At 44.2% G+C, this 13,078-nt stretch overlaps 2 protein-coding genes across 4 annotated transcripts in view; one reads left to right on the forward strand and one right to left on the reverse strand.

The window, feature by feature from the left end:
- The window catches only part of FANCM (FA complementation group M), a 63,175-nt gene that overhangs the window by 8,250 nt on the left and 41,847 nt on the right, over positions 1-13,078 (forward strand). The window lies entirely within an intron of this gene.
- Positions 1,823-12,108, reverse strand: LOC149315338 (heme-binding protein 2-like). The gene is made up of 5 exons (XM_089521498.1): positions 11,892-12,108; positions 8,394-8,485; positions 6,091-6,232; positions 5,643-5,826; positions 1,823-4,152 (listed from the first exon to the last, which is right to left on the reverse strand). The coding sequence occupies exons 1-5, from the start codon at positions 12,106-12,108 to the stop codon at positions 3,981-3,983; spliced, it is 807 nt and encodes a 268-aa protein (XP_089377624.1). The 3' UTR covers positions 1,823-3,980.

The raw sequence follows: 13,078 nt of genomic DNA on the forward strand, positions 1-13,078 counted from the left end.
TCTAGTGATCCATGCCTTCTCATGTTGTGGCCAAAGTACGATAGTCTCAGCTTGATCATCTTTGCTTCCAAGCAGAGCCCTAGTCTGATCTGTCCAATAACCCATTTGTTTGTCTTTTTGGGGTGTCCATGGGATCATCCTAAGTCCTCTTCTCCAGCACCACATCGCAAATGAGTTAGTTTTCTCTCTGTCTACTTCCTTCGCTGTCCAGCTCTTGCATCCGTACCTGGGGAAGATGGGGAATACAATGGCCTGGAAGAGTCTGACTTTAGTGCTCAGTTGTATGTCTTTGTGCTTCAGGATCTTTTCCAGTTCTTTCATAGCTGCCCTTCCCATTCCTAGTCTTCTTATTTCTTGACTGCAGTCTTCATTCTGATCAAGGTTTGATCCTAGATAATATGGGAATTCTTTAACTCTTTCAATTTCCTCGTCGTCTAGACTGAACTTGTGTATTTTTTCTGTGGTCATTATTTTTCTTTGCTTTATGTTCAGCATCAGAGCTGCCTTTGCACTTTCATCCTTGCCTTTCCTTACGAACTGTCCCAATTCCTGAATGTCTTCTGCTAATATTATGGTATCATTGCCCACATACCTTAGGTTGTTAATGTTGCTTCCTCCTATCGTCACTCCTCCTTTTTCTGATTCTAATTCTGCTTATGATGTTTTCAGCATATAAGTTAAACAAGTAAGGTGATAGGATGTAGTCTTGCCAGACACCTTTGCCTATTGGGAACCACTCTGTTTCCCCGAATTCTGCTCTGAGGGTGAAGTGGCACCCCCAGGCCTTTGAGAGCATTCCATAGCTTTCCGTGGTCTACACAGTCAAATGCTTTGCTGTAGTCTATAAAACACATGTGGATTCTTAGGTGTTGTGTTTGCTTGTAATGTCTGGAATTCACTCAGAGAGAGACTTCTGTGACAACAAATAAACAGTAACTTTACTGAGTAACATTTATTAAGAAAGTAGCTTAGGCAAAATAGTTCAACCTAGTGGGTTTACTACTTTAAAAGAACAGTTGCAGGCTTCCTCTCTACTGACTCAAGTACACTTCTTTATCTAGTCAGACTCTGTATCTGATCATACTGAAACCCTTTGGCCCCAAACGCACTGCAGAAATAATTCATCTGGAAACTACGGCCCGTTATAAACGGGCACCCTAGGACAGACTCAGTCCGTGACACCCCTAACCCTAGCACGGACTGAGTCCGTAACAAATGGCAGCGGCCGTTCCACACAGCCGCCGCCATCTTGACATAACGGACGCTCTGCATCTGCACGTCGCGCCCCGGAAATGACGCCACGAGTGCGCGACTAGCACCTCGTGGCATCTCTTCTGGGGAGCAAGAAGGAGCGCGATTTTCGCGCTCCTTCGCAGCGTCTGGGAACCGCGCCGTTTGGCTGCTGCGGTTCTCGGACGCTGCAACTGGCGGCGGCGTGAGACGGCCCCTTCTGGGCTGTCTGTAACGTGCCTACAATTCCCAGGATTCCCTGGCAATGAGCCATGGTAGTTAAACCAGTCTCAAACTGGATTATTTCTGCTGTGTGTTTTGGACATAGGTTTCTCTTCCCAGTTTGCCTTCTGGCTTGTCAGAATACTTGGCCTGCCCTCCCTTCCCCCCTCTCCCCCCTCTCTCTCTGAAGACCCATCCCTGAACTCTGATTGGTTGGCAGGAAACCAAGTCTACCCGGTGACTCCATCACAATGAGATTTTTAATTTTTGAGATCAGAAGATCAGATGTAAGAACCGGAGAGGAGGAAGATAAAATAATACACATTTGTTAATTGATAAGATATTTTATTTTAAATATTTGATGAAGAAAAGAAGTTTATGAGAATTTTATTTTTAAAAAATAGTTAATTAAAAATTTACAAGAAAGGAGATTCCACCTAAACATTAGGAAGAACTTCTTTACAGTAACAGCAGTTCAAGAATGGACCAGACTGCCTTGTAGGCTGGTGGGGTCTCCATCTTTGGAGGGCGTTTATCAGTGGTTAGTCTGGTCTCTTCTTGGAGTGCTTTAACTTGTGTATTCCTGCATGGCTGAAGAGGGCTGGACTAGGTGGCCCTTATGGCCCCTTGCAATTCGATAATTCTATGAAAGACATACAAGATGGATAATCTTCCTTACAACCGTTATGGGAACTTCTCATTGCTAGTAACAAGGCACTTGATATCTCTGCAAGCTGAACATCTTCCATCTCATGTTTACTGTCTTTCATTCTGAGAAAAGTGCTAGAAGAAATCTTAGCAATGACTATACATAATTGTCACAAGCCTCAGGAAGGCAATGGCAAACCTCCTCCAAACAAATCTTGATCGTCATAAATCGGAAATGACTGGAAGGCACACAACAACAACACATAATTGTAACAGTAGTTAGAACAGGGGTTCTCAACATTGGGTGCCCACATCCCCAGAAAGTATGAGATGGAATTTGAAGGACTGTGACAAAGAATGGCTTGTGTACTTGAGTGACAAGTCAGAAGTCATCACTCAATCCCCCCCACCCCCAACTAGATTAGAATCTAGCTAGTAAAATGTGGGCAAGACAATGCAACTGTTAGGTGGATTTGTAATTGGTGATCAGCTGAACCCAAAGAGTGCTCAACAATGGCTCCGCTTCTTCATCCTTGAGAGAAGTGACCAGTGGGGTTCTGTCCAGGGCCCAGTCCTATTCAACATCTTTATCAATGACTTGGATGAAGGCATACAGGGCATGCTTACACAATTTGCAGATGACACGAAATTAGGAGGAATAGCTAATTCCCCAGAGGACAGGATCACAATTCAAAATGACCTGAATTGATTCAAAAGCTGGGCCAGAGCTAACAAAATGAAATTCAGTGCGGAGAAAAAAGCTAGAAAAAATGAAATGTATCGATATAGGTTGGGGGGCACCTGGTTGGATGAAGCTACGTGTGAAAGGGATCTAGGAGTCCATGTAGACCACAAGTTGAATGTGAGTCAACAGTGTGATACGGCAGCTAAAAGGGACAATGCGATTTTAGGATGCATCAATAGAGGTATAATGTCTAGATCAAGGGAATAGTGCCACTCTGTTCTGCCTTGGTCGGGCCTCACCAGGAATACTGTGTCCAGTTCTGGGCACCACAATTCAAAAAGGATATTGAGAAACGAGCGTGTCCACAGGAGGGCAACCAAAGATAGTGAGAGGTTTGGAAATCATGACTTAGGGAGCTGGGTAGATTTAGCCTAGAGAAAAGGTTAGGAGGTGATACGATAGAGCAATCCTTAAATATCTGAAGGGGTGTCAAATTGAGGATGGAGCAAGCTTCTTTTCTGCTGCTTCAGAGAATAGGATATGAAGCAATGGATGCAAACTCCATGGAAAGAGATTCCACCTCAACATTAGGAGGAACCTCCTGACAGTAAGGGCTATTCGACCGTGGAACACACTCCCTTGTAGAGTGGTGGAGTCTTCTTCCTTGGACTCTTTAAGCAAAGGCTGGATGGCCATCAGTCAGGGATGCTTTGATTTGGATTTCCTGCATGGCAGAATGGGGTTGGACTGGATGGCCCTTGTGGTCTCTTTCAACTCTAGGATTCTATTATTCTAATTGCTCAATTTAGATTTGCATTTTATGCACTGAGTTAAAAAGCTTATCTTTTTAAAGTTCTTTTTGTACACCAGTGGTACTGTCTGCAGTTCAATTTGGGGTTTCAAAATTAAAAATTTAGACTTCCTCATCTTCAAATGTGTTATTAATTTTGAAGGGTGTGTGGACATTAATCAAACATTCCCTAGGAGTGTAGGGCATAGAAAAGTTTGAGAACCACTGTGTTAGAAGACCAGTTTCAGTGAAAAGGCAGTAAAGATTTCACATATTACTGAGGAAAGGCGCTGGTTTCTCAGGCTGTGCTGGGTGATATATTGATATCCTTGAGATATTGGCCTCAAGTTTTCACTTGCTCATTCTGAAGGTGTTCCGTCAGTGGTCCACAGCTCAGAAACAGCTTTATTGCCTTTCAAGAAACCATATTTCGTTCTGTCGATTTGCAGCTGCTGGATTGGTGTAACCTGCGACTATGAAGGTGTCTGGCAAACACAGCTCAGGACTCTCCAGAAGTTCTGCCAGCAAATGTATTTCTCTCATGATGGAATCTTCATTAGTGGCACCTCTGAAGCCCCTGTTATTGATTTTTAAAGAAATGATTTGTTACATTAGAGTTGTATCTGCATTCAAAGATATAGCTGTGTGAGTCTGGAAAATCAGTATGCAAAACCATCTTGTAGCACCTTTGAGACTAACTGAGTGCAAGCTGGTATCATGAGCTTCTATGGGCTTGATCCTGCTTCCTCAGGTGCATGTTCTGTAGTGGAGTATCCAGAGACAGATCTATATAAGTCCGTTGTGTGTGAGAATGTCAATTGAAATTCAAAACTTAGTGGGTATGGAGATGAGGTGGCAAGTACAGTTTTAAGGAGCAGTGTTGCCAATTTCTGGGAAATTCCCCGGGATCTGGAGAATTTAATTAATTTCTTTCTGGGGATTTTGACCGAATAATAATAATAAATATTGGGGAATTTTGGGATTTTGGTAAAACATTCTGGGGAATATCTTCAAGGTTTGTTGGCAACACTGTTAAGGATAGTCTCTGGGGGACAACGGTGACAAAGCTGTTGCCTCCAGCCAAGGAGAGTAGTTAACAATATGAAGTGAGTATTGCAAGGAATACTGCATATACTCAACTATAAGTTGACCTCACGTATAAGTCGAAGGCAGGTTTGGTGCCAAAATTCTGGATTTTGATATTACTAGAGTACCCCAAAATCAGACTGAAATTGACGTATGACTGGACATTTACTGCTGCTGCCTCCAGACTTTGGAACAACCTGCCGGAGGAGATCCATCACATTAACACCCTAGATGCTTTTCAGAAAGCACTTAAGACGGATCTCTTCTGGCGGGCTTATCCATTTGATCCACCATAATGGAACCTTGGTAATACCCTATCTTCCACTAATTTTATATAGGTATGGTGTATTAATTTTATGAATTTGTCTTGTTCATTAATTGATGGAATTTTAGATAATTTGTGCTTGTTGTAATGCTGATTTTATGTGTTATACTCTCCTCGATCCATGGTGAGAGGCGGGAAATATACGTAAAGATTTTATTATTTATTATTATAAAACTTAGGGGCATGTAACAAAGGATCTAAAGGCTGAAGCTAAGGAAAACAATGCCAAAGAACTTTTAAAAATACCAGCAAGCGTAACTGTTTGAGCTCATACTAAAGGCTAGAACATAAAGTGGGGTCTGTGCTTCCAGGAGAGATTATGCTCTTGCCTTTTTAAAATAAGAGTATTTACATTGACCCATGGGTAAGTCGACCCAGGTTTTTGGGGGGGGGTGTCAATTTTTTGACTAAAATTTCTAGACTTATACATAAATATATACAGTAAGTGAGCAAACCACTGGCTCCCACTTGAGTAGCTCCTGGTTTATTCGGCAGATGACTAGGCCTAAACTAGGCTGCACTCTGGGTGCTGTCTGGACTCACAAATGAAGTAGGTGCAGAGTGTGGTGTCTGCAAAGTACTGTTATAAGGCCTTGCTGATATTTTCCAGTGTCCAGCCCTGACATTCTGATAGGCAGGCAGTCAATAACTCTTACCTGGCATAAATAATGGCTGGAGGCCACTCTTCAATGACAATATCTGGATCGTAGGGCTCCGGCGGCTGATCTTGCAGTGCTCTGGGGAGGTAGTATGCGACGGTCACCAGCCTCGTGATCTCTGGTGCATTTTCACCCATGTGGACAATGGTCACTATAGGAACAGTCATGCCCAAGTACAGACCTGAGAAAAGCATAGAGCAGCTGGTCACGTCCTGCTTCCATGGTTCAGCGATTTAATCCAGGCGGGATGGACATGGACAGATTTGAAACCGAATGTGGAATGAGCCACCAAGTTAAAAAGGCAGCATTTGGGGATTTTCTGGGGAGTGGGAAGATGTAATGGTTTGTTTCCCCTCTTTATATAGGAAGGTTTGGTAAATGCAGAACTATTGGACTTCAAACGGTGTATATTAAGTGAGGCTTGTATACACGCACATTCACGTACCTGAGGAATTCTGCTCACAAATATATCTCATAATCTTCATGAATCCAAGGCATATGCTCTGTTCATATTGTTCCTCTTGTACTTTGACACAAGCCCATTTAGACTTTCCATAATGGCGTTTTTCATATAGAAGTTCCCCAAGCTGCAGATTTTAAAAAATTCTGAAATTAATGTGGCTGAGTTATATTCAGCACAATGTAGTGAAACTGTCGTTGTGATGCAAGTCCATTTAATAAACAGGCAATAGCCAAACATTTGACTGCATTAAAGAAAACAGTTCAAAATCTGAAATGCCAGCTTTATTCGATGTAATGAAGAATCCTTTATTTCTCTAACTCACATACATTTCCTCCTGAATGTGGAGGATAGAGATCATGATTTTATATTTTTTTAGCTGTATAAAAATTATAAGTTGCTTTGAGTCCCAACTTTAGGGGGAGAAAGCAGGATATAAATAAATATAATAATAGTGATGATTTAGCTGTTCGAAAGTGGAGCGCACTCCTTCGGAGGTTGGTGGAGTGTCCTTCTTTGGAGGTTTTGAAGCAGAGGCTGTGGACAGCCATCTTTTGGGGGTGCTTTGTGAGTTCCTGCATGGCAGAAGGGGGATGGAGTGTATGGCCCTTGGGGTTTCTTTCAACTCTAGGAATCTGTGATTCTATGATTTTGTGATCCCAAATGTGTCCACTGTCAATGAATTTCAGCACTGTTTCTTTTATGATGAAGACAATACCACCTCAAATTAGCTGTTATACCACACTCATCCCTCCCCATTCAGGAACTTGGAGTCTGCAGTTTTGGTCCTTAGCGGAAGGATAAATGGCACACGCAGGAGAGTACCACCATTATAACCAATGGGGCTTGAATATCTGTGATATTTCCTATTCCGGGGGGGGGGGGTCTGGATCCCCCGCAAATTTGATGGGACAACAGTATTTTACTTTTTATAATTTTATGTTTAGGCTACAGAACTTTGGGAGTCTATTTATTATTATTATTATTTAGAAGGCAATTCCATAATCACAAAAAGTCAACATGGGTTTCAGAGAAAGAAGTCATGCCAGACAAATCTGATCTCTTTCTTTGATAAAATGACCATTTTGGTAGATGAAGGGAATGCTGTGGATATAGTATATCTTGATTTCAGTAAGGCCTTTGACAAGGTTTACCATGACATTCTTGAAACATGTTTGTAAAATGTGGGCTAGACAAAGTAACTGTTAAATGGATCTGTAATTGGTTGACCGGCCGAAGCCAAAGGGTGCTCAACAATGGCTCCTTTTCATCATGGAGAGGAGTGACCAGTGGGGTCCCACAGGACTCTGTCCTGGGCCCAGTGCTATTCAACATCTTTATCAATGACCTGGATGACAGAATTGGGAGCATACTTATCAAATTTGCAGATGACACCAAATTAGGGGGAATAGCTAATACCCCAGAGGACAGGATCAAGATTCAAAATGACCTGAATAGACTAGAAAGCTGGGTCACAGCTAACAAAATAAACTTCAACACGGAGAAATGTAAAGTACTGCACTTAGGGCAGAAAAATAAAATGCACAGATATAGGATTATGGGGGACGCCCGACTGAATGAAACTACGTGTGAAAGGGATCTAGGAGTCCAAGTAGACAATAAGTTGAACATGAGTCCAGTTCTGGGCCCCACAATTCAAAAAGGACATTGAGAAACTGGAGCCATGTGTCCAGAGGAGGGCGACTAAAATGGTGAAAGGACTGGAAACCTTGCCCTATGAGGAACGACTCAGGGAGCTGGGGATGTTTAGCCTGGAGAAAAGAAGATTAAGAGGTGACATGATAACCCTATTTAAATATTTGAAGGGGTGTCACATTGAGGAGGGAACAAGCTTATTTTCTGCTGCTCCAGAGAACAGGACCAGGAACAATGGATCCAAGCTCCAGGAAAAGAGATTCCACCTCAACATTAGGAGGAACTTCCTGAGAGTAAGGGCTGTTCGACAGTGGAACACACTCCTTCCTCGGAGTCTAGTGGAGTCTCCTTCCTTGGAGGTCTTTAAGCAGAGGCTGGATGGCCATCTGTTGGGGATGCTTTGATTCTGCATGGCAGAATGGGGTTGGACTGGTTGGCCTTGGTGGTCTCTTCCAACTCTACGATTCTATAATTCTATGATTCTATGAAGGTAGCAGTTTAGAAGAAGGCCATGGCAAATCATCTCTGACTAAATCTTCTTCACAAAACCCTTAGGGCTGTCAGAAGTCAGAAACACCTGAAGGGCACACAACAACACTACATAATAAAGTGCACATTAGGGAAGAGGTTACCTTCTCTTTGCGGTTGATCACAATAAAGGGGACATTTTCTCTCTCTTGAGGATGGTTATTTCTGGTCAGTTGCTGGATTGGCTCAGCCATATCTATAAGGAGAGAGAGATTATTAGGGTATATACAATTATTTACACAAATGGAAAAAATTCTCTCTTTTGAGATACTGAAAACAGTCTCTAGTCCAAAAACAAAATAATAACATTGATTTTAATTTCAGTCGGACTTAAACTTTCTCTGTTTTGCTTGAGGACAATCAAAACTGGACACTGGAAAGTTCTGACCGGAGTAGAATGAAGAGGGACTACTGCTTCCCTCTGTCTGGACACTATATGCCTGTTGATGCAGCCTAGAATCGCATTGGCTTTCTTGGCTGCTGCATCACTCTGTTGGTTTGTGTTTAGCTTGTGGTAATCTTTTTAGTATGAATCTTTTTATTGTATCTGTGATTTCATCATTATTTTAAGGGGGCAGGGTAGAATTTGGGATTATTGTGTATTATTACTTTATTATGCATTGGGCTGTTTTATTGTAAGCCGCCTCGATCCTTGTCTGAGTAGGCAGGATATAAATAAAAGTTTATTATATTGTTGTTGTGGTGGTGGTGGTTTAACCCATGATACTACTTGGCAGTGATAGCACTAGCAAACAATCTTATTTCTAAACAAGATACGCAAAGACTTGGCATAAATTAAGGGAGGTCACTGTAAATTAGAATATGGAGTACTGAACTGATTCATTTATTTTATATTCCTCCTTTCTCTCAGTATGGGACTCAGGGCAGCTCACCCTATTTGTTAAAACAGAAGACAGCTAACAATAATAATAACTGCATGATAGAAAAGTTCATAGAATCACAGCATTGTAGAGTTGGAAGAGACCAGAAGGGCCACCCAGTCCAACCCCATTCTGCCATGCAGAACAGATGGCCATCCAGCCTCTATTGAAAGACCTCCCAAGAAGGAGACCACCACTCTTCTACTGTCGAACAGCCCTTGCTGCTGTCAGGAAGTTCCTAGAATTGTAGAGCAAAGGGTGGGTGCCATCTCTCAGGAACACTTTAGTCATGTATGCCTGCACAGCAGGGAATTGGACTCGGTGGCCCTTGGGGATCTGTTCCAACTCTCTCATTGTTCGCTAGGACAACCAAACAAAAAGGCATTTGCCTGCTGGCAGAAAGAGAATTGAGAGGGCCTGGCTTCCCTCAAGGATGAGTTCCAAAGCCTGGGAGCAGCCACCAAGAAGGCCATTCGTCGCTTGTGACCTCAGTGAACATAGTTGCTGTGGGAGATGGGCCAAAGACAGCCCTCCCCAGTGGATGTTAAAACTCAGGTGGGCTCTTATAGGGTGCCTTGGGATCAGTGTTGCCAACAAGCCTCGAATATATTCCCTAGAATGTTTTACCAAAATCCCAAATCCCCGGAATTCCCCAATATTTATTATTATTATTCAGTTAAAATCCCAGGAAAGAAATTAATTAAATTCCACAGATTCCGGGAAATTCCCCAGATATTGGCAAGACTGCTTGGGGCTTCTCTTGTATCTTTGGTACACTTCATTAGCTCTGGAAACTGTTTGGTTCAGAGACATGGCCTCATTTTCTTAAGCGACTGTGATAATACTGGGATCACCTTTGGGTTCTGTGCCAATCCTGCTTTGTTGTGGGGTACTCAGTAGATTGTGCCCCTCGCTTGTATTTACAGCAGTGTGGTGTCTGTGAAAGTTAGGGCTGAGAGGGCAGCCCTTTTGTATGATCCAGGGTCTTGGACATGGGTCAGAAGACCACCTTCCCCAAGCTCTGCTTGAGTAAACAGTGGAAGAAAAATGCTTTTGTATTGTATTGCTTTTAAATTGTATTGTTTTAAATTTGCCACAGACTGCCAGGAAATAATATTCACACAGCCTTCAAAAGCAATATCACCTTTGAAGATGAAGATGAAGAAGTCTAATTTTAAAAAAATATATATTAAAAGTGTAATGTAGTGCAATTAGGCAGAAAAAATGAAATGCACAGATATAGGACGGGGTCAAAGAAGCATCGAGTTGGAAGAGACCACAAGGATGTAATTGGGAGTCTGTGGCAAAGGGATCTAGGAGTCCTAGTAGACCACAAGTTGAACATGAGTCAACAGTGCGATGCGGCAGCTAACAAGGCCAGCGCTAGGACATTCTGGGAATTGTAGTTTTGTGAGACATTAGCCATCGCTGTCGGGGTGCTGCAATAAACTATAATTCCCAGGGTTCTCTAGCATTGAGCCAGGGCAATTAAAGTGGTCTCAAACTGGATTATTTCTACACTGTGGTTTGGACCTTAGTCTCAAAGGGGCTACAAAATTCCTTTGCATCCTTATTCTGCAGCCTAACAGGGCTATACCTTTGAATACCAATAATAATACATCAGCTTTCTCTTTCTGTTTCTAGGGGTATTTATGGCTTTTAATTGGCCATGCCCCCCCCCCCCCTTTTCCTTCCCTTGTCCTCTGAGAGCATCTCAGATGATTTCCATGTCCAGGCATGGTAGAATTCAAAGATATAGCCCTGTTAGTCTGTGGAATCAGTATGTAGAGAGGTCTTGCAGCATCTTTGAGATGAACTGATAGAAAGAAGTTGGCAGCAGGAGCTTTCCTAGACTTAAGTCTACTTTCTCATAATGCATAACAACAACAACAACAATGGATAATAATAATAATGATAATGCGTCTGAGGAAGCAGCCTTTAGTCTAGGAAAGCTCCTGCTACCAACTTCTTTCTTTCAAAGGCCTGTTACAGACAGCCAAAATAAAGCTGCTTCAAGTCACAGTGGAGGTATGGTGTTTCAATGATGCATGCGTCCTAAGAGTCCAGAAGCCACACCAAAGCCACGCTCCAGTTCTTAGGGTTGGAGCGTGGCTTTGGTGCAACTTCTGGACTCTTAGGACGCATTCATCATTGAAACACCATACCTCCACTGTGACTCGAAGCAGCTTTATTTTGGCTGTCTGTAACAGGCCTAAGATACAGCCGTGTTAGTCTGTACTATTCTATGATTCTATGAAGAGAGATCTTGTATCCCCTTTGACTGAGACTGACTGAAAGAAAGAAGTTGGCAGCCTGAGGAGCAGCTGAGGAAATAGGCTTGAGCCTAGGATTGCTTCTGCTGCCAACTCTTTTCTTTCAGTGAGTCTCAAAGGAGCGATAAGATCTTTCCACCCACTAATCCTACAGACGAATACAGCTGTATCTTTGAAAGAAAGACGTTGGCAGCAGGAGCTTTTCTAGGCTCAAGCCGACTTCCTGAGATGCATCATCATCATCATCATCATCGTTATGCAGCTGAGGAAGTAGGCTTGGGGCTAGGAAAGCTCCAGTCTGCCAGGGAGTCTGCCAGGGTCCCCAGCTGTCTCTGCCCAGGGTTTCCCGGCGTGTCTTGCAGCTCCTCTTGTCTCCCTGGGGGCTGAGGAGGAGGAGGAGGGAGGGGGGGTAGCCCTGGCCAGCCCCTGCCCCCCCCCTCCCTCTCACCTGTGGGCACCTCCACCTGGTGGCCCCTGCCCACTCCCTGCCAGTAGGCCAGCAGGCGCCCCTGCTGCTGCTGCTGCTGCTGCTGCTCTTCCTCCTCCTGGCTCTCCTCCTCTCCTTCTCCGCTGGGGCTCTGGAGCTCCTCCAGGGTGATCAGGGAGCCCAGGGGGGGAGAGCCCGAACCCCTCAGGCGGCAGCCCCCCAGGCCAGCCTCCTCCATGCCCCTGACGCCTGCCTGCCTGCCTGCCTGCCTTCCTGGGGGCTTTATGGAGCTGCTCAGCCCTCGGAGGAGGGCCTGGGCTGGGCTCAGAAGGAGGGAGGGAGGCAAGGCAAGCCCTCAGGGCCCTCCTCCTCCTCCTCCTCCTCGGGAGGAAGAGTGGGACCCCAGCCCAGGAGGAAGGCTTGCCTCTCCCTGCCTTTGGCCTCTCCAGCCTTTTCCCCAAGCCCTTGGCCTGGCAGCAGCAGAGCCAGCTTGGCCCAGGAGGGAAGGGGCCCAGGAGGAGGCCTTCCAAGCAGGGCTCTCTCTCTCTCTCTCTCTCTCTCTCAGGGGAAAGGAAGGAGGGGGCCACACACTCACAGCCCTGGAAAAATTAGGAAGGGGAAAAACAACCACAACCCCCCCCCCCCCATGTTTTTCTTGACTCAGGCTAAAATAAAATACTCCGGAATTGACTTTCTTCACTTTGCTTTTCCCAATTTTTTTTTTTTTTGGGGGGGGGGTCCTCTCTCCCATTCCCCCCCCCCCAGAAAACAAACAAACAAGGAAAATGGGAAAGAACCAGGGAGGGAGAAATGGGGGAAAGGGAAGAAAATCAATTATGGAATATCTTATTTTAGCATGATTCAAGAAGCCCCCCCCCCTTTAACCCCTAGGGGGAAAATGGGAAAATAATGGGGGAACCCTGGGGGGGGAATGAAAAATATGGGGAAAAGGGAAGAAAATCAATTATGGAATATTATTTTAGTGTGATTCAAGAAGCCCCCCCCCCCAATTTCCCCCCAGAAAAAACAAACAGGAAAAATGAGGATGAACCCAGGAGGAGGGAGGAACATGGGAAAAATGGGGGGCGGGGGGGATCAATTATGGGATATTTTATTTTAGCATAATTCAGGAAAATCATGGATAAAAATGTCCCCCCCCCCCCATTTTTCTGGGGGCCTTCCCATCCCTATCTAAGGGTGGGGGGGGA

This window comes from Sceloporus occidentalis, unplaced genomic scaffold (genome assembly GCF_023333645.1).
Source record: "Sceloporus occidentalis isolate IW3139 unplaced genomic scaffold, rSceOcc1.0.p SCAF_4, whole genome shotgun sequence".
Taxonomy (NCBI): domain Eukaryota; kingdom Metazoa; phylum Chordata; class Lepidosauria; order Squamata; family Phrynosomatidae; genus Sceloporus; species Sceloporus occidentalis.